The 22352-nt window shown below is 43.5% G+C and overlaps 1 protein-coding gene across 1 annotated transcript in view; it reads left to right on the forward strand.

Annotated features, from left to right (window-relative positions):
* PARM1 (prostate androgen-regulated mucin-like protein 1) overlaps positions 1-22352 on the forward strand; it is a 135863-nt gene that overhangs the window by 84394 nt on the left and 29117 nt on the right. Inside the window, exon 3 of the mRNA XM_052641782.1 lies at positions 8228-8923. Coding sequence (XP_052497742.1) covers positions 8228-8923 — 696 coding nt within the window. The remainder of the gene's footprint in view (positions 1-8227; positions 8924-22352) is intronic.

Consider the following 22352-nt stretch of genomic DNA (forward strand, 5'->3'; position numbering starts at 1 on the left):
TTTTTTTAAAGCCCTCTCTAGTGACCCAGACTAGAGAATGTATTAGGGGAGATAGAGGAAAACTGGTGTTTGTTTGCCTTTACAAACATGGGGCCCAGGCTTCAAAGACATCTTTGCATGTCCCAGTACAGTACAGTGGGATGGTTATAAGATCAGCCTGGAGCCAGACAGTTTCAGGTTCAAGCTCCAGCCGTGCCATGTTCTAGCTGCATGACCTTAGGGTAGATACATAACTTTTCTGATCTTCTGTTTTGTCATCTGTGAAACCGAGATAACAATGGATATTATGATTGAATGGGGTGATGCATGTGAAATGGTCAGCACAGTACCCTTCATAGTGGCCTCAGCTCATTCTGTCATTCATTTAAATGTTTATAGTTGAACTCCTATTATGAATCAGATAATAAGGATATGTGAGGAGCAAATCCACTACAGCCCCTGTTCCATGTGAATCTTAGATTCTAAAGGGGAGTCACAAAGCTTCCCGTAAGCAAGTATGTAGTTACATGACAATTTCAGTGCTGTGACATTAAAATACAAGATACTCTGAGCACGTAAGGGCTTGAGGCCGGAGATGGGGGCATGGGGGTTGGATTTAGCAGGAGAATCAGCAAAGGCTCTTAAGCTAGCACTGGCAGGATGAACAGGAGATTCTCAGGCAGGCATGAGAGGGAGAGCTGTTTGGGCAGAAGGAATAGAGTACAGTGAAAAGTCTGATGTGTTTTCAGGCCTGATGGGGAGCAATGCTGAAGAGGCAGACTGTGCTTGGATCCCAAAGAGCCTTCTAGATCTCAGTGGGGTCTTGGAGTTTTATCTCCTATGCAGGTTTCCTTTCCTCCCCTCAGCCCTGCGAGGGGAGTGACATAGTCCAGTTGGCCTTGACTGTTAGCAGTTCCTTAGCAAGCAGACCTTCAGCAGGGCTGGGACCTCTGCCAGAAAGGCCTGGCACGATCCCCCGAGACCGCGGGCAAAGGCACCCCTCAGGCTGACTTGGCAGCCCAGGAGAGGGCTTGACTGTGTTTTGATCAAATTTCACCGAATTTGCCAAAGCTTTGTCACATGTTTTCTCAGCTACTTAACAAGCCAAGGGCAGGAGAGGACAGGATATAGGGGGGTGGGGGGTAGAGAACAGGTGAGCAACACAGGCAGTCGGACCACCTGGGACTTTAGCACTGGCCCAGTTTGCTGCTCACAAGACCCAGGAAGAGGTGACAGTTAAGGGCACTCCTTGTCCACCGGCTGCCAATGTTGCCGCCCTGTGTTCTTGACGCCCAGGCGGGCAGGAGGCAAGAGCGCATGCGCGGAATGTAGACTCTACCCTGGAGCATCTTGTAATTCCCTTCAGTACCGGGAGACTTGCCTACGTGTCCCAGCCATCAGCCGCCAATCTCTCCTCCTAGCAACGCAGGAAATCCCAGCTCAAGTCAGACGTGGTTTTTTTGTTTGTTTGTTTTCACACATTAAAGGACAATATACAGTGGAAACAACAAGCGTCTGCTTTTCTTCTGAGCAACAATCTGTCAGCTAATCTTTTTTTTTTTTGCTTTTTTAAATTTTTTAATTTATTTTTTTAATTGGAGTATAATTGCTTTACAATGTCGTATTAGTTTCTGTTGTACAACAAACTGAATTTGCTATATGTATACATATATCCCCTCCTTTTGAGCCTCCCTCCCACCCCATCCCCTATCCCACCCCTCCAGGTCATGACAGAGCACCAAACGGAGTTCCCTGTGTTATACAACGGTCTGTCATACCGAGTGAAGTAAGTCAGAAAGAGAACAACGAATATCGTATATTAACACATATGTATGGAGTCTAGAAAAATGATGTTGATGAACCTATTTGCAGGACAAGAATAGAGACTCAGACATAGAGAACTGATCTGTGGACACGGAAGGGGAAGAAGAGAGTGGGACAAATCGAGAGACTAGCACTACTGGCTATTCTTGCAACAAAAAACTTTTAACCCGACCAAACTTCAGGAAGGACTTCCATTTGTACGTTTACAAGGAAGAATTTCAGATTAAGTCATACGTCTAGCCATCATACCCCTGGATCTCTCACTTGAGCCAAGTATAAGAGATTTCCTTCCTTGTGTCACTCCATTTCAGACATGTGAGCAGCCTGTCACTGCCTGGGCAGGGCCATGGTGTGTGGCAAAGTCACCTCCAATTTAGAGAATAATAGATTCAGTGTCTTCATCCTATTTACTCTGCCATTTTCTCAAGAAAATATTGGAACTAATTCTTTTCTTCAGAGGAAAGTGGCTCTACTTTGGGTGGGAAAATTTATGGGGCACTGGTTTATTTTGGGGGGATGTTTGCTTTTGGTTTTTTTTTTTTTGCTTTTTTTTCCCATTTCAATGACTTCTTCTGAAGTATAGTTGGTTTATAATATCGTGGTGGTTTCAAATATGCAGTTAAGTGATTCAGTCATACATGTATCTATTCTCTTTCAGATTCTTTTCCCATATGGATTATTACAAAATACTGAGTATAGATCCCTGTGCTAATAGGCCCTTGTTGGCACATTATTTTAACTTCTTGGCTTATTTTAACAGGGGCTCCTGCTTGCTTGCTCTGTAATGATAGTTGCTAAAGTAAGTTCTACTGGCCTTTTTGAGGTCTTTCTGAGACTAGGCACAGAGTGGTGGTGGGGAACTCTCATTCTGAGCCTGTCTCTACGTGATTTTCTTCAGGCAGCCCTGCCCAACATCTCCTCTTAGATGTGTAAGGTCAATTACATCACATCCTCTACCTGGCTGTTCCCTCATTTATCCAATGAGGGGTCATAATCATGTGTCACCTAGACCTTTTCTTTAGCACTAAAAATAGTTTTCAAATCCTGGGATACATCCTTAGCTGTTTGACTTAATCGATTTGATCTTCCTCTGAAAACAAAAGTCCTACATATGAGAAAGCAGAAGTGTTGTTTTCTTAGACTGTCTCAGTGATTCTCAGTGTTGAAGCCAGTGTGATAGCATTTGAAGATGGAGCTTTGGGGAAGTAATTAGGATTAGACGAAGATGGAGCCCTCATCATGGGATTAGTGTCCTTATAAGAAAAGACACCAGAGAGCTTTCTCCACACCTCCCAGCAGAGAGTGAGGAAGGGCCATGTGAAGACACAGCTAGAAGGTTGCCACTCACAAGCTCAGATGCAGCGCTCTTGCTAGAACCTGAATTGGCCCACACCTTAATCGGGCTTCTCAGCCTCCAAACTGTGAGAAGTAAATTGCTATTGTTAAAGCCACTTAGTCTATGATATTTTTGTTCTGGCAGCCTGAGCCAACTAGGACAGCAAACATTCTCCAGGGTAGTCATGGCACCTGAGCTTTGGAAAGAAGACCCACCCTCATGTACTCAGAGTATTATGGAAGATGAAGGTGAAGGTGAAGTCACTCAGTCATGTCCGACTCTTTGCAACCCCATGGACTGTAACCTACTAGGCTTCTCTGTCCATGGGATTCTCCAGGCAAGAATACTGGAGTGGATTGCCATTTCCTTCTCCAAGGGATCTTCCTGACCCAGGAATCGAACCCGGGTCTCCCGCATTGGAGGCAGACGCTTTAACCTGTGAGCCACCAGGGAAGCCCCTAGTAATATGGAATGTACCACCAAATTAGGCAAATCAGAGGCTTTAACGCCTTGTTCACGTGAAGATGACCAGTGTTGGCCCGCAACTTCTATGCACTGTTGTTTGTTAGGGGTAAGAATCATCTGAACTAGACCATAAAATACTTTAAGTGCTAAGTAGGTAGTCTTGGGAAATGAACAGCCATCACATTCCTCTCTGGAAGCAGAAAGGGCAGGAGTTATGAAAGTATACTAGTCAGGGTTAAACAAGAAAATGGGTGTCTCCAGCCACCCCACTTATTCCTGGAACATGTCCTTTCCAGCACTATGATGATTGCCATAGTACAGTTTTTAGCTCCCCTGGAAATGACAATGCAGCTGTCAGCCTGAACATCATATACTTTAACAGCATCTTGTGTGTTCTCATCCTTTCTGAACCAACTCAAAGGTCATCTCTTCGGTGACTTTTCTAAATGTCATTTGAAAATGACTTTGTATATTTTTGCATTCCACAGTCCCCATACAGAATCTATTCATCTTTCCCTCTGTCTCCCATTGCAACTTGCTTTTACTTCCATAATGTGCTGATCATATCATATTACACAGAGTTGGGTGTCCTTTCTGTCCTGATAAATAGTGAATTCTCTGAGGGCGAGGTCAGAGACATAGAAACTACTCAATAAAAGCTTGAATGATTGAATGAAGCTGTGCTCCTTTGTATATAATAGATGCCATTGCTCATTCATCGCAGATTTCCAAGACTGACTTAGCTGCCAGACAACGTCTCTGTCTACCTCCATCTACACATCTATTATATGATACTATGATAAATAGTAGTTAAATGTTGTCCATTTATTTTGGCCTCAGAATCTTTAATGAGTCACAGGAGCTACGAAGATGCAGAGCCAGTAAGTTCTAAGGTCACATAGGAAGATTCAGTGTTTTCATAATGTTTGTCCCAAGTATTGTTTTGTCCCTGTTTCAAAGACCTCATGACCTGCGTTCATCCTGAAATTGTTGAGACTTCACAGCTGCCAAAATTCCACCAATGTAACATGGACTAATTTGGGACATCTATATCGCTGTTTACTAAGAGAGTAACTCTCCTATAGTTTATGGTCTTCACCAACTCCTTTTAAATAAAATAAAACAAATTATTTTGACAACAATCAAAGTGTTCAATTCACTTAAATATTGAGAAAATTGTGTTTTCCGGTTAGATTCTGTAGCACAACTTTCCATCAGCTGCTGAGCTCGTCACGCAGCTGAATGCCTACGTCCCTCTGCATCCCTCTTTTCTCCCTTCTTCTGTGCTAAAATCTAGCCCATGTTTTTTTCCTTGTGCATCTTGATCATGTTTGGCTGTTACCTAATGCTACCCCCAAGGAAGTCACCTCAGAGTTTAGAGAATTAAATAGTTGCAGGCCTAACAAGACATTAGGCTTCCCAGGGGGTGTAGTGGTGAAGAACCCACCTGCCAGTGCAGGAGATGTAAGAGATGAGGGTTCGATCCCCGGGTGAGGAAGATCCCCTGGAGGGGTCATGGTAACCCACTCCAGTATTCTTGCCTGGAAAATTCCATGGATGGAAAAGCCTGGCAGGCTACAGCCCATGGAGTCGCAAAGGGTCAGACACAACTGAGTGAGCCTGCACGCACTAACAAGACACTAGGCATCCATGTATGCATGGCAGAGGACAGAGGCTGACATTTTCAGCAAGGTTCCTACCTTCAAATAACAGCAGGTAGGCAGCTAGACCCACGCAGCCGTGGTGGATGTGGCCATACCCAGTGATGTGTAGAAAGCAGTAGAGAAATGTTGGGTATTTTAAAAAATAAAGTTCTTAAGTTAGTTCCTTTCTACACTCTCCTTCTTTACCTCCCTCCTTTTTTCCCTCCGTCCCTCCCTCCCTTATTTCTTTCCTTTCTCCTTCCCGCAAGTACTTATTGAGCAGTTACACTGACCTAGGCACTCTTCCAGTCCTAGAGGAAACAACAGTGAGTAAGACCAGGTTCCCACACCATCGTGGAGCTTACCTTCTGGTGGAAGAGAGATATAATAGGCAGATAAATAATATGTAGTTTCAGGAAGAAATGATTTTATTTTATTAACTTCATGAAAAACAAAAGAGGGCAAAAGATGTGGTGGTTCCTCAAAACATTAAACATAGAATTACTATGCGTGGGGATTTAGTCACTAAGTCATGTCTAACTCTTGCAACCCCATGGACTGTAACACACCAGACTCCTCTGTCCATAGGATTTGCCAGGCAAGAATATTGGAGTGAGTTGCTCTTTCCTTCTCCAGAGGATCTTCCCAACCCAGGTATCGAACCTGTGTCTCCTGTTTGACAGGTGAATTCTTTACTGCTGACCTAATAGATAAAATTCCATTTTGGGGCATAGAACCCAAACAATTGAAAGCATGGTCCCAAACAGATATTTGTACACATAGGAGTGTGCACTCTTCACAATAACCAAAAGGTGGAAGCAGCCCGAGTGGCCATCACTGGATGAATGAATAAACAAAAGGTGGTGTCTACAATGGGATATTATTTAGCCTTCAGAAGGAAGGAAATTCTGGCACATGCTATAACACGGATGAACTTTGACGATATTTTGCTAGTAAGTGAAATAAGTCAGAAACAAAAGGACAAGTATTATATGATTCTATTTATATGAGGTACTTAAAGCAGTCAAATTCAAGAGATATAAAGTAAAATAGTGGTTTCCAGGGACTGCGGGAAGGGGAAAATAGAGTTATTTTTTCATGGGTACAGTTTGGGAAGATGAAAAAGTTCTGGAGATGGATGATTGTGATTGTTGAACAGTAATGAAAATATACTTGGGGCCAATGAACTATACACTTCAAAAATGGTTAAAACATTAAATGTATATTTTAACACTAAAATAATGTTTTTAAACCTTGGAAAAAATCAGCAAGGGGCTGAAATAGGAATGACTTTGGCTAGGACTGTCTGGGAAGATTCGTCTAAGGAGGAGGTTAACATTTGAATAGAGATTAACCAGAATGATGAGAACATGGAATGATGAAAAGGAATAGTTTTGGATTTTCTTCTAAGCATAACCTTGGAAGGGTTTTGATCAGTTTAAATCAGTTTGATTTATCACTTTAAAATATTACACTGGCTGCTATGTGAAAACTAGGCTGAAAGGAGGAAATCTGGAAGCTAGCAGACCAATTAAGAGATGGTGGCAGTTGTCTAGACAAGTGACTGGTGCCTCCGGTGATGTTGAGATGATAAGGGAGGTGGCAAGGAGTGACTGGATTCAGATCTGTTTTCTAGGTGCAGTCATCATGATTTGCTGATGGTTGGATGGAGGAGGGGCAGTGAGGGAAAGAGACGCATTAAGGATGATATTTGGATTTTTAACTGAGTAACTGATCGAAAGGCCTTGCCATCCACTGAGATGGAAATGACCAGGGGAAAAGCTTGTTGGGAAATGGTAAAGGGTGTGGAGGGGCAATCAAGAGATGTGCTGCATAAAAAGTGAAATCATAAATTCAGTGTCTAGCATAGTACAAGTACATAGAAGCCATTTATTAAATACTTGAGTAAATGAATGAAACTGAATGGGGTAAATGGAGGTAGGGAGGACAGAAGAAAGGAAACTAATTCCAAAATTTTACAGAATATGAAAAAAATGGCAAAACAACATGAAGGTAAAGGCCCCAGGCTCAAATTTGGGAGAACCAGGTCCTAGACTCAGAAAATATTTCCAAACTTCAGATTCCTTCCTCTTCTCAGCTTTTAATCAGGGACCTCCCATTTCTTCTTTCACAGGAAATGAGCTCACACCTTTATTTGCCCTAGTGGGCAAGCCCATAACCCTTGCATCCCTGTGCCAGGTTGCATGGAGAAGGCAATAGCACCCCACTCCAGTACTCTTGCCTGGAAAATCCCATGGATGGAGAAGCCTGGTAGGCTGCAGTCCATGGGGTCGCTGAGGGTCGGACACGACTGAGCGACTTCACTTTAACTTTTCACTTTCGTGCATTGGAGAAGGAAATGGCAACCCACTCCAGTGTTCTTGCCTGGAGAATCCCAGGGACGGGGGAGCCTGGTGGGCTGCCATCTATGGGGTCGCACAGAGTCGGACACGACTGAAGTGACTTAGCAAGCAGCAGCAGCAGCCAGGTTGCAGAGCTCAGAACCCTGAAGCAGTGAGCAACCAATCAGTGAGCACCCATGGCAAGGAAGAGCCAATCAGTGAGCTCCACCAGGTTTGCACTTCCCCAAACCCATCACATAGGCTAGGCATCCCCGCAGGCCTTGTGGAACAACGCCTTTAACAGTCCCGACAAATTCTCATAAAGTCACTTCAGCAGAGTGTCTCAGTATTTAAGGGCATGGCTTTAAGCAAGCAGAGACAAGGCTAGTTCACGCCATGTATTGGCTGAACTTGTGCATACTGACCCACTAATTGCTCCTGCTGAGCTTACAGGCTGGTTCCTAGTGATAGTCACCAAGGGAGGAGAGAGCAATTAGTGGGATGAACATATTTTTAAAGTCACCTTCACGATTACAGAGGCACAGTGTAAAATGAGAAAGACCTGTGAAAATACTGTAACACAGCCTTGCCATGCACTTTTTCACAGATTAACCACTTTTGTCCTGGCTCTTCCACAGGGCTGAGGCTACAGAGCGTGTCTGCATCCATCCCCTCTACTGATTCTCCTCTGGCAGAGACCTCCCCACCGACAGCCACCTGGACCAGCTCTCCGCAAAGTCCTCCTGCCTCCCCTACCGGTGGCCCACCCAACAGCTCAGTCTTCCTAGATCCAACACTGGTCCCCACATCTCCACCCACAAAGAACATCTCCACAGAGCCCAGAGAAGAGCAGTCCACCAGCTCTGCCTCCAACTGGGAGGGCACAGACCCTTCACCAACAAGTGGTGGGGCCCACTTAACACCCACGCCTGAGGAACACAGCTCAGACACTCCGGAGGCCGGCGTGCCCACTACAGGATCGCAGCCCCCTGCTGAGTCTCCCACACTCACCTCCCCTCAAGTGCCAGCCTCATCGCCCTCACCCCCATCAACCTCACCACCTGAGGTCCCATCTGCCTCCATCAGCACCAGCCACAGCTCTGCTGAGACCAGCACCGAACCCACAGGAACCCCAACCACACCGGAGTCCCACACGGGGGAGCACAGCTCTACTCTCACACCCACTTCACATGCCTCGGCTGAGTCAGTGCCCACGGAGGCCACGCCTCAAGCAACTGTGCCCCCCAAAGTGACCTGTATACTGATAGACATGGAGACCACCACCACCTCCCCTGGGGTGATTATGCAAGAGGTGGAGCATGCGCTAAGTTCAGGTGAGTCTCTGGCTAGAACACGTGTCCTTGACAACACTGAGATACTAAGAATGCTGTTCAGTTAACCAGACACAGTGGGTTGAATTTGAATTTTGGAGTGCAACACCTGAGCTGAAGTATAATCGCAAGAATTTCCACAAGCGCAAACTTTACTCTCAGTCCCTTAATAATTTCTCCATGATAGTTCATTAACGCTGGCCAGTCTATATGATTTGTCTTCACATATGTCACAGGGAATGTAAATGAGTGAGACTGGGTAAGCTAAGGGTTAACAGCTTACTGACTTTGGATGGGGCTTCCTAGCTTTCCATTCCAGCTCCTGACCTTGAGCAAGTCATTTCATCTCTTTGTGCCTTGTTTTTCCTCATCTGTAAAATTGAGATAAAGAAGACTCTATCATACATGGTTCTTGTGGAGATTAAATGAAATGACATATATAAGTGCTTAGAATAGTTCCTGGCAGGGAGTAAGTACTCAGGAAATGTCAGCTGTCATTATGATTGTGCTCTATGTTTTAATGCCGTATTTACCTCATGAAAACAGTCAAAGAAAGTAGAGCGGGGGTGGAGAGAATGCTTGTTATTTCAAGTCACTGATATATTTCATGAGAAAGACAGTAAATTCTATGAAACATCACATTTGTTTTTATTCTTCCAGCCGCTCATAAAGTTGGTATTAGTTTTATCTTGATTTTGCAATCTTGGAAATTATGACAGAGATTTAGGGTCTTTTCTGAGGTCACATGCATCTGACATTGAAGTGAAATCTGTACCCTTTGGGGTATTGGGCAGGAAAAGGCCTTAGTGGGAACATTTAGCTTCTTGATTAAGAAACAGTGAATTAAGAACAGCCAGAAGGTGAAAGAGAAAATGAAGCTTTAGCTCCTTGCCTTGGTCATCTTGCCAGAGACATAAACTCAGAGGGGAATATTTGTGACTGAGCCAAACAGGACCAGCTAGGGTCAAAGAAATGGTTGTGACCGAGGAGAAATTAACATCTTCTAACAAACAATGAGCAACCACTGTGAATGGAAATCTTGGTAAACAGTGGAGGTGGGGAGAAACAGAACTAAGCTTGACAAGACACAACTTCTCATAGAAGAGCTCATAGTTTACTAAGGGAAAAAGTCCAAAAGAATTGCAAATTCTTATTTCAAAAGTCCAGCATATATCAGTGAGAGTCCCAACAAGAGCAAGAGATAGTAATATAATCAAACCGTGATAAAGGAATGAATTACAGAGTTAAAACCACAGGGGATCGTAATTGCAGAGCTGTCATAAGTCAGGCCTTGGAGGAGAGAAGGGTAAACCAGAACCCAGAAGGTGAATCCTGTAGAACAGACCACCTTGGGAGGGGCAGTGACTCAGACGAGGGACAAAGCTAACTCAAGGTTAACTTCTGGAAGTGAAGGGGATCAATGCTCTGCCCCCTCTCTCCCCTTGCCCTCTGATGTACAGCCAGATGCCGAGGACGAGAAGCCCACTGTGGTCCATATAGTTCAGCCTCCTGGAGGGCAGGTCAGAGAGCAAAGTGGAGAAAGGTGGAGAGTGGATCTGGAAAGGTGAAAGGAGGAACTCACAGTTCAAAAATTGCTTCCTCTGTCCCCATTATCATCCTATGTGTACCACAGCTAGCACTTGGCACATTGCACTTAGATGTGTCCTTTCAAGAATTCATCTGCCAGTGCAGGAGACATAAGAGATGTGGGTTCAATCCCTGGGTCGGGAAGATCCCCTGGAGAAGAAAATGGCAACCCACTCCAGTACTCTTGCCTGGAGAATCCCATGGACGGAGGAGCCTGGCAGGCTACAGTCCATGGAGTCACAAAGAGCGAACTGAAGTGACTGAGCATGCATGCACATTTCTGTCTTTGCTTTCTGCTGCATCCCCACTTTCTGTCATGCTTTCCATGCTCTCAGCTGCCATGAACGTTTCGAGCCTGGACTTGGCATCTGGATCAGAGTGGGTGTTGACTCAGTCCCTAACAAAGGTGCCATTCAAGGGCAGGCTTGCCACCTGCGGTCCTGTCTCTTCTCTTTCTTAATCCAGACCTCATCACCTCCAGCATGGCATTGCATCTTCAGTTTTCTAACTAGTCTCCTGTTCTCCACCCTCCACTCTCTCCTGTTCTGCCCTCTTCAGGGTACTATGGATGTGATGGACCAATATTCTGAGCACCTACTCTGAGCTTGGCATGCAAGAATCTCCCTAATCTGACACAACCTACTACTTTATTCAAGTCCCTTGTTTTTATAGGGAGGATTATCTAAGACAGACCTGTTCCACTGTTCTGGCTTGTATTTTAGACCATGTATCTTGATTTCCTCAACTCACAGCCAACAAGGCTAAGAGACAAAAAATCAGTGACAGAGCTGGGTCATGCACCAGAAAGTTATAGTTTTAGGGAATAGGGCCCCCAGTAGGACCTGCAGAGTGAATGAATGAAGGAATGATTGAATGACTGGAGAAGGAATGATTGAATGACTGGAAGCAGGTGAGAGGAAAATCCCTGAGCATGGCCAGTATACATTTCCTAAACCCAGCGGGGTTTATCCCTTATGACCTATTAAATCAAAGAATATTTATTTTGCATCCACCAGGACCCTATGCTTGATGCAAAGAAGTACTAATAAGTAGAAGACTTGTCCTCTGAGATTTTATAGTTCTGTAGCTCTTCAATCACCAAGTCGTGTCTGACTCTTTGTAACTCCATGGACTGCCGCACACCAGGCTTCCCTGTCCTTCACTATTTCCCAGAGTTTACTCAGACTCATGTCCACTGAGTCAATAATGCCATCCAACCATCTCATCTTCTGATGCCCCCTTCTCTTCCTGCTCTCATTCTTTACCAGCACCAGGGTCTTTTCCATTGAATCAGCTCTTCGCATCAGGTGGCCAAAGTATTGGAGCTTCAGCTTCAGCATCAGTCCTTCCAATGAATATTCAGGGTTGATTTCCTTTAGGATTGACTGGTTTTATAGTTTAAGTTAAAAGAAAGAGCACAAGGAACGCTTAACACCATTCCTTTGTTTCTTTTTTTTTTTTTTTAATATAATGCCATTTATTTAGAGCACCTTTCATTTGAAGCGTGGTTAATTATCCTTATTTTATTTACTCCAGTGCAGGAAGCACAATGAGGCTAAGTGACTGCATTTCCGACTCGTTTGTTGACTATGATGGCTACTCCATTTCTTCTACGGGATCCTTGCCCACAATTATAGATATAAATGGTCATCTGACTTAAATTCTCCCATCCTCATTCATTTTAGTTCACTGATTCCTAAAATGTCGATGTTCACTCTTGCCATCTCCTGTTTGACCACTTCCAGTTTACCGTGATTCATGGACCTGACATTCCAGGTTCCTATGCAATATTGTTCTTTACAGCCTCAGACTTTACTTTCACCACCAGACACATCCACAGCTGGGCATCATTTCCTCTTTGGTTTAGCCTCTTCTTTCCTTCTGGAGCTGTTTCTCCATTCTTCTCCTTATTGGACACCTACTGACCTGGTGGTCTCAGTGTCATATCTTTTTGCTTTTTCTTACTGTTGCATACTGTTCATGAGTTGTGGGAGAGGAAGGGAACTGGGACCCAAGGAGAAGACAGGGCAGGGTAGACTGAGGTGCTTGTGTGCCGCACACACCTGGGTTCCGCAGATGCAAGCACAGAACTTGTTCTCGTCGAGGTCTCCAGTCCCCTCCACACTGCCACCTCTGGGGGTTAATTCTCAGTCCTGGTATAACCCAACCTAGCACTGGACATGGATGGCCACTGGCCTTTCTGAAGCACTGTTTCCACTTGACCTCTGAGACGCCTCTCTCTTGGTTCATCACCTGCCTGGCCGGCTGCTCCTTCCCAGTGCCTGTGGCCTTACTTTGCCCCCTCACCTTTCTACACTGGATCACCCCTGGGCCAACCCTGTCTTCCTATCCCCCCAGCCTCTCCACACTCCTTTTCTCCCCACACTCCCCACACTGTGACCTCATCCTGCCTGCTGACTGAAATGCCATCCACATGCTGATAACCCAGAGATGTGAAACTATCCCTGTTTTGTTTCATTGAACTAAAGACTTGTCAACACCCAGCTGTCGATGAACTCATGGTCTCCACTTGGGTGGCTCTTGGGTGGTTCAGATGTCATGTGGATCAGGTGAGCTGCTGATTTTCTCACCCCTCCATCTGCTCCTCTCTCAGAAACCACGGGCTAATCCTAGACTCTTTCCTCATAGACGCTGCATCCGTCTCAGAATTTCCCCTCGCACCACTGTCCTCTCTCACATGTGGGACTTGAGCACCCTGTAACTGATCTCTACTCACCACATCTTCACCAGAGAGATGCTTTTCAAGACCCAGGACAGATCCTGTCCTCCTTGGCTTTAACGCTCTGTTTGCTTGTGCTTTACTTTTCACCTTTGAATTTTATATTGGAGCATGCAACCCACTCCAGTACTCTTGCTTGGAAACTCCCATGGACGGAGGAGCCTGGTAGGCTAGCTTCTGTGGGGTCGTACAGAGTCGGACACGACTGAAGCGACTTAGCAGCGGCATGGTTAATTAACAGTGTTGTGGTCATTTCAGGTGCACAGCAGAGTGACTCAGCCACACAGATACATGTATCCATTCTCCCCCTAACTCCCTCGCATCCAGGCTGTCACGTGACATCAAGCAGAGTTCCCTATGCTATACAATAGGTACTTACTGCTTATAGCAATGTGTACCTGCCCATCCCGAACTCCCTAACTATCCCTTCCCCCTACCCTTCCCAGTTGGTAACCATAAATCCATTCTCTAAGTCTGTGAATCTGTTTCTCTTTTGTAAGTAAATTCATTTTTGTCATATATGTTTAGATTCTGCATATAAGGGAAGTCATACAATATTTTTCCTTCTCTGACTTACTTCACTCAGTTTAACAATTTCTAGGTCCATCCATATTCCAATGGCATTATTTCATTCTTTGGGCTTCTGTGGTGTCTTAGATGGTAAAGAATCTACCTGGAGTGCAGGAGACCTGGGTTCGATCCCTGGGTCGGGACGATCCCCTGGAGAAGGGAATGGCAACCCACTTCAGTATTCTTGCCTGAAGAATTCCATGGACAGAGGAGCCTGGCAGTCTACAGTCCATGGGGTCACAAAGAGTCGGATACGGCTGAGCAACTAACACACACACACACACACACACACACACACACACACACGCACAAAATTCCATATCTTCTTTATCCATTCCTCCGTCAACGGACATTTAGGTTGTGTCATGCCTTGGCTATCGTAAACAGTACTGCAGTGAACATGGAGCTGCATGTATCCTTTCAGACCATGTTTTCTGCAGATATATGATCAAGAGTGGGACTGCAGGGTCATATGGTAGCTCTATATTTAGCTTTTTAAGGAACCTTCATACTGTTCTCCATAGTGGCTGTACCAATTTACATTCCATGTTGCTGGGGATGCTTGCACTTTTAAATCAGAGTAAAACCCGAGGTCTGTATCATGTCTATAGTGCTCAAAATGCCCTGAACCTGCGCTGTCTCTCTGCCCTCACCTGCTTCCACTTTCATCAGCAACCACTTTCATCAGCAAGTACACTGGCAATCTTACCGCTTCTTGAACAAATTGCAGACACTATTGCCCCCGGGCCTTTGCACCTACATTTTCCTGTCAAGTTTTTAAAGGCTCCCTCCTTTTCATCAGGAAGGACTTTGTTTAGCTGTCATCTGCTCAAGAGGCAGATACCTCTTGATACTTCATACCCTGTCTGGAATAGTAATCACATCAACTTGGATCCCTTTACCCTACTTGCCTTTTGATCACTTACCACTTTCTGACATTATCTCATTTATTTGATGGGTAGGGGTCTGTTTTCTGCCACCAGACTATCAGCTCATGAAAACAAGATGTTGTTCACAGAGAGGAACATCCCCAACCACTGTAAGTTACACTCCCCAAACTAGTTTCACTCCTCAACCCCTGAAACAGAGCCTGACAGGTGATAGACCCACAGTAACATTTGCTGAATAAATGAATGAGTCAATCAGCCCGTACCAGAGAAGCAATTTAATCTCTCTGAGCCTTGGTTTCTCATCAATAAATGGAATAAACATAGTCTCCAAGTGATGAGGTTATTTAAAAGTTTAGTTGAGATAAGAAATATACAGCATAGTGGCTGTTGAGCAATGGCTCAGTTGATGCCTGTGCATGTTATTTTACTATTATTTACCACTATCAACAGCATGATTATTGTTATTATTCTGCTGTTGTGATTACTATTATCATTGCTACTGTCTTTATCATAATGAAGAATGATATTCTCTTCAACAAAGTCTTATTGAACTTTCACTGGGAATCACGCCTCTGGCTAGGCAGTGAGCATTTGGTGGTGAATAAAACAGTCCCCGGCTTGTGGAGTTTACAGTGTTGTACGTACACGGCATGGCAAGTAGCCTAAGTCTGGTTGATTCTAGGATGTGTGGAGGAAGACACTGCAGAAGAAGAGGAAGGAAGATTTTAGGACCACTGTAGCAGGATGAGACAACTGACTTTACTTAATGAGCCACTGATGGTCACCAAAGGCTTTGGATCAGGGGAAGAAAATGTTGAGCATTATACTTTAAGAGTCCTCTCACACTGTTGGTGGGAATGCAAACTAGTATAGCCATCGTGGAGAACAGTGTGGAGATTCCTTAAAAAACTGGAAATAGAACTGCCATATGACCCAACAATCCCACTGCTGGGCATACACACCAAGGAAACCAGAATCAAAAGAGACACGTGTACCCCAGTGTTCACTGAAGCACTGTTTATAATAGCCAGGACATGGAAGCAACCTAGATGTCCATCAGCAGATGAATGGATAAGAAAGCTGTGGTACATATACACAATGGGGTATTACTCAGCCATTAAAAAGAATGCATTTGAATCAGTTCTAATGAGGAGGATGAAACTGGAGCCTATTATTCAGAGTGAAGTAAGCCAGAAAGAAAAACACCAATACAGTATACTAATGCATATATATGGAATTTAGAAAGATGGTAATGATAACCCTGTATGCAAGACAGCAAAAGAGACACAGATGTATAGAACAGTCTTTTGGACTCTGTGGGAGAGGGCGAGGGTGGGATGATCTGGGAGAATGGCATTGAAACATGTATATTATCATATGTGAAACAGATCACCAGTCCAGGTTCAATGCACGATACAGGATGCTTGGGGCTGGTGCACTTGGATGACTCAGAGGGATGGTATGGGGAGGGAGGTGGGAGGGGGGTTCAGGATGGGGAACACGTGTGCACCCATGGCGGATTCATGTCGATGTATGGCAAAACCAAACAATATTGTAAAATAATTAGCCTCCAATTAAAATAAACAAATGTTAAAAAAAAGAGTATCCAACTGGTAGGAGTACATATATGTAGATTGCAGGGAGTTCAGGACTGGAAACTTGTAGACCAGTTTATACCTGGTTTCTGGTTTGCCATTAACACTGACAGACCATATTATTCACTACTCTGACTTTAAGGGCTCTTCACTGTAAAGTGAATACAAGAGAGACAGTCTTTCAGGGGTTGTGTGTGTGTATGTGTGTGGGGTGTTTTTTTTCTTCTTCTTTTTTCTTTTTGGCTTACTGTACCATGAAAATTGTTTATTAGAATCATCCAAGAAGAGGAAATGAGATTCACATTCATATGAAGTTTACTGAGAATTTACATATTCCAAAAATGGGCTAGTGATTCACACAGATTATCTTCAGAACATTCAGAATCTTCATCTTATCCTCAGAACATTCCAGTGAAGTGAGCTGGATGGTATCTGTTCTTTTTTTTTTTTTTTCCAAGATTTATTTGTTTATTTGTTGGCTGTGGTTGGTCTTTGTTGTTGCACACAGGCTTTTTCTAGTTGCAGCAGGCAGGGGCTACTCTCTAGTTGCGTTGCGAGGGCTTCTCATTGCAGTGGCTTCTCTTGTTGGAAAGCACAGGCTCTAGAGCACCAGTTCAGTAGCTGTGGCACACAGGCCTTGTTGCTCCACCACATGTGGGATCTTCCCAGACCAGGGATCAAACTGGTGTCACTTGCATTGCAAAGAGGATTCTTAACCACTGGACCACCAGGGAAGCCTGGTGTCTGTTCTATATGTGATTAAATTGGCTCAGAGAGGTTAAATGACTTAAGTTTTGACTTGAATGACTTGGCCAGGATTCACATTAATTCTTCTGAGGGACCCTGAGCCTTCCTTCCACCATACCCATCCTACTTGAATTCATAGAAATGAAAAGGTTGTAAGGATCCATGGCCTCCAGACCTGCTGTGAAAATGAGCCACATGAGATGTCAAATGCCCAGTGCTGCCAGCTGGGCCTGAGCGGCAGGGCTGCCAGATGGGAGGAGAAGCCCACGGCAGCTGCAGCCATCCCAAAGCAGCTGTGCAGACAGAACGAGTTTTCAGTTTTGTCTTTCAGTTTTTATTTGGCTTTTGAAGGAAAAGAGAAATGTGGTGTGTTACGTATGGGTCATCTTGTGTTATTAAATCAGAGTTCTTCAAGGGTGAAGACTGGGCCTGTGATAAGTTTGTGATGTCCTGAACTAGATTGAGTGGTGCCATGCAACAGCTTGAGAGGCAAACGGATATCGCACACAAAATTACATTCAAATTGTCCCTAATTCCTGCAAATGCAAAATTTCAAATTATACTCACTGTGCTTGCTGCAGACTGGATATTCTCTTTTGTCTGTATGATCCAGGTGTCCACTGGTCTTAGTCCTTCCTAAGCTTTCCATTACAAAGGGAAGGACTCCTAAATGTGAAAATGGGTGAAGGCCTTTGAACTTTAAATTGCTAGTCTGACTCTGTATCTATTCATTACGAACTGTGCTAATAAATACCCTGAAAGAAAGGGCACCAGGCAGGCACAGACATCTAATCCTCTCTGCATCTATACCTATGTAGGACTTTCAGCTGTCAAAACACCTCCTTATTCCAGGCTAACTCTTAGGATGAAAACAGATTTGAAAAATGAATTAACTCCTAGAAAAGGGGGAAGAATCATTTTTAAAGTATACTTTGAAAGATTCTAGGGGTAAAAAAATATATCTTATAGTAAATTAATGACCAGTATATTTAGATGATATATTCAAAATATATAAGGGAGGAATGATGATTTAACAAACAAACATAAAATAACATTAAACATTTATTGATCAGATTCTTTCAGATTGCTCAGAATGCATCAGGGAACAATAATCCTAAAAAAGTACTGTAGCTAACTTAGGCTCAGTTTTACACATATTAAATCATGGTACATGCCCAGGCCTGGTGAATGGCACCAACATCTTTTACTTCAATCCTCCATCACCAAATCCTGTTGGTTTGAACTCTTAATAGGTCCCAAATTCATCCACTTCTCTCACTCTCATTTTCATGTCAAAGCTCCCATAATCCCCCTGTGATAGCCCCTGACTGGTCCATTCATGTCCTCTCCTGCACCAATCTACCATCTTGCTGGTTCTCCACACAGGAGCCAGAATGATAATTAAACACAAATCTGATCAAAACATGTATAAGCTCACTATCACCAACATCCCAGCCCCTCTGGGGCATCCACTGCTCTTAGGATGAAATCTACAAGCCCACAGGGCCCCAGCAGGCGTAGGGCTTGCCCACCAAGCCTTCCTCATCGCAATGCCTGCCCCTCCATCTCTCCGTCTCCCATGCCACCTCTCTCCTGGTTCCATGTACCTGTGACTCTCCCTCTTGTCACAGGGCCTTTCTTAGCCTGGATGCGTCTACCTGGAACCTTCCCACAACATGTCATCACTTCACCCAGTGAATTCGAGGCTCAAACATCACCTGTTCAGGAAGTCTCTGCTGGGGCCCCCAGTCCAGCTCTGGACTGTTACAAATTCAGTTGTTACAAACTCACAATTCAGTTCTTTGCAGTGTGCTTATATATTTATTTGTGTGGCTCTTTGTTCACAGCTTACACTGCTTTATCAGGTACATGATGGGATGGGTGTTGTCTGTTTGGGCTCACAGATATATCCCCAGCACCTAATAGTGCCTGGCTCAGTGCAGATGCACAATAAATGTTTGATGAATGACTAAATGAATGGCTTTTAATGACTAAATATGAAGCTTTAGACAATAAAGATGTGTATTCACTTCACCTCATAAATTCTAAACTTTGAATTGAAAATGAAGAGAAATTAAACATTTTTACATTATCTTAATCTGTTTTGTCTACTATGACAAAAATACCATAAACTGGGTGATTTAACCACAAATATTTATTTCTCACAGTTATAGAGGCTAGGAAGTTCAAGATCAAAGCACCAGCATTCCTAGTTCAGAGCTGGTGACTTACTGCTATGTTATCCCACCACAAAAGGGGTGAGGGCACTCTCTGAGGTCTGTTTCATAAGGACACTAATCCTTTTCACAAGGGCTCCACCCTCATGACATAAGAACCTCCGAAAGGCCTCGCCTCTTAATATCATCACATTGCAGGTTAGCACTGTCACATATAAATTTGGGGGGTACATATAAATTTTGGGATCCTGAAGACCTGTGCACAGCCCTCTAATACACCATCATCATTGTTGTTGTTCGGTCACTAAGTCACGTTCGACTCTGGCCCCGTGAACTGTACCCCACCAAGCTCCTCTGTCCTCCACTATATCCTGGGGTTTGCTCAAATTCGTGTCCATTGAGTCAGTGATGGTATCTAACCATTTCATCTTATGTTGTCCCCTTCTCCTTTTTCCTTCAATCTTTCCCAGCATCAGGGTCTTTTCCAATGAGTTGGCTCTTCGCATCAGGTGGCCAAAGTATTGAAGCTTCAGCTTCAACATCAATCCTTCCAATGAATATTCAGAGTTGATTTCATTTAGGATTGACTGGTTTGATCTTCCTGCAGTCCAAGGGACTCTCAAGAGTCTTCTCTACACACAACTCAAAAGCATCAGTTCTTCAGTGCTCAGCCTTTTTTTTGCTCCAACTCTCACATCTGTATATAACTACTGGAAAAACCACAGCTTTGACTATATATATGAACTTTTGTTGGCAAAGTGATATCTCTTTGCCTTTTAATACATTGTCAAGGTTTGTCATATATTTTTTTGGTCTCCAAAATCACTGTGGAAGGTGACTGCAGCCATGACATTAAAAGACACTTGCTCCTTGGAAGGAAAGCTATAACCATCATTTTAGATGTCTAAAGGGCTGTCTGCCTCTATATGGGGTTCTACCCACCCCATTCCTACCATGCTTCTCTTTTCCCATGATGCTGGCTCCTGTTTTTGGTCCCCATGGACTGCAAGGCTAACAAGAGTATGAATTGGTATAAGCCCTCACTCACATTTTTTTCTTTTGTACCCGATTCTTCACACTTAAGCTAAACCCCTAAGCTTGCTAATGCTCATACACTCCCATAAGGAGCTCCAACTCAGATAATATTTTAGATTTAAAAATATTCTGAATTCTACCACTTTTATTTCTCCTTTGGTTTACTTTTTACTTTTTATTTTTTAACCCCCAAAACATTTTGTATGGGGTACAATCAATTAACAATGTTGTGGGAGTTTTAGGTGAACAGCAAAGGGACTCAGTTATACATATACATGTATCCATTCTCCTCCCAACCCCCTCTCCCATCCAGGCTACCACATAACACTGATCAGAGTTCCATGGTCTATACAGTAGGTCTTTGTTGGTTACCCATTTTAAATATAGCACTGTGTACATGACCTTCCCAAAGTCCCTAACTATCCCTTCCCTCACCCCCCAGCATCCTTTGTTTACTTTTACTACCTAAATCTTAATCTGGCTTTAAAATATTTATAAAACATCCTTTGAAAAATCTATGGCAAGGTAATAAAATCAGCTAGTTACCACCGATGTCGTTATCTAGTAGCAATGTAACCCCATCATATATTTTAATTGTCTCAGTATCACCTTTCATTACATTTGGAAAGTTAGTCTCCATGGAACACTTTCTTTCTTTCTGGTTCAAATATGTTCATCAGTCACATATGACTAAATGACTAAGTGATTTTGGAAATGCTTCACTGAGGACCTGGGATTTAGCTTATAAGCACAGCTCATATCAGAAATGAATCTATGGCTTGTTGGCTCCTTGGGAAAACCTGTTGGAATATACCTGATTCCATATCCAGACTGAACTCTTACTGTAATCTTCTGAATCAAAGGAGCGTGTTTTTTGGTTGCAGAATGCTAACAGGAACGTGAGACTAGATCAGCACTAACCCGCCGTCTTCATCAGAAAACGTTCCACAACTCCCACCTCGGTGTGTTGAGTCAGGAATATTGCATTCGGAGGACACATGATGGATGCTAAGTTGACGTTGTCCTCAGCATGCCTTGCTTCTCAGGTCCTGGGAAAGAAAAACACTGGCCAGCAAGAGACAACATTTTATTTTACAGTATCTTGCTTTTGTCATCAGACCCACAGCCTTCAGGGATAGAATGCAGGCTCCAAAACTTAAGGTGAACTTAGGTTAAAGTCATAAATCTCAGTAAGTCCATGGAAGTGGGCCATCAAAAACATTTTGCCATACTTCTGTTTAGTGAAATTATGGGGTCATTTCCAAGCCAAGCTCTAGAAGCGTAAAAATGTTACTCATAGTACAAACTTTGGCATCAGACTGCCTTGTTCAGATCTCACCAATGCCATTGGCTAGATGGAAGACCTGAAGTTTATTCATCACTGAGTATCACGTTTTCCTCATCTATAAATGGAAGGTAATAATAGCACTCACTTTATAGGATTCTTTTTAGGATTAAATGAGACAAGTATACAAAGAGTCTCTTACATAGTTAACACTAAATCAGTGTTAGCTATTATTATTATTACAGTTGGGTGTCTAATTTTCAGTGTGGATACCAACAAGAGTTTGACTCTTCTAGACTTTGACTTTTTTTAACTAGAAAAAATAAATGTTTGTAAAAACACCTTGAGATTCCCCAAGAGGATTATTACTATAGATATTAGGTAGTCAAGATCCATTTAAGCACCTGTTTATAACACAGTTCAGAAAAGAATAACCCATAAAGTGTGAAAGAGAAAAGTAACTATGTTCACACTGGAAATTAGCAAGTCTTTCATGAAACTTGGAAAATCCAAAGTAAAGAGGTAAAGAGTGCAAACAACTAGAGATTTCTAGCTGGGAGAAAGTAAATCATGGAGAAGAAAGGACACAGAAGCTGAGCTTGAAGGATTTTGCCCAGGCTCCACTTGTACCTGATGGTAGAAGATTAAGACCTAGAGCATGCCATCTTTCTTAACTGGCATCCAAGTTTGGAAATTACTTTCTTGGCAGTCTGAGTTTGGGAGAAATTAAAACTTGGTAAAATACAGTCTCCAAAAGCAGGTTCCTACCTGGCCTTAGTGATTAATTACATGGAGGCAAAGCTAAA

This window comes from Budorcas taxicolor, chromosome 6 (genome assembly GCF_023091745.1).
Source record: "Budorcas taxicolor isolate Tak-1 chromosome 6, Takin1.1, whole genome shotgun sequence".
In the NCBI taxonomy this organism is placed as follows: domain Eukaryota; kingdom Metazoa; phylum Chordata; class Mammalia; order Artiodactyla; family Bovidae; genus Budorcas; species Budorcas taxicolor.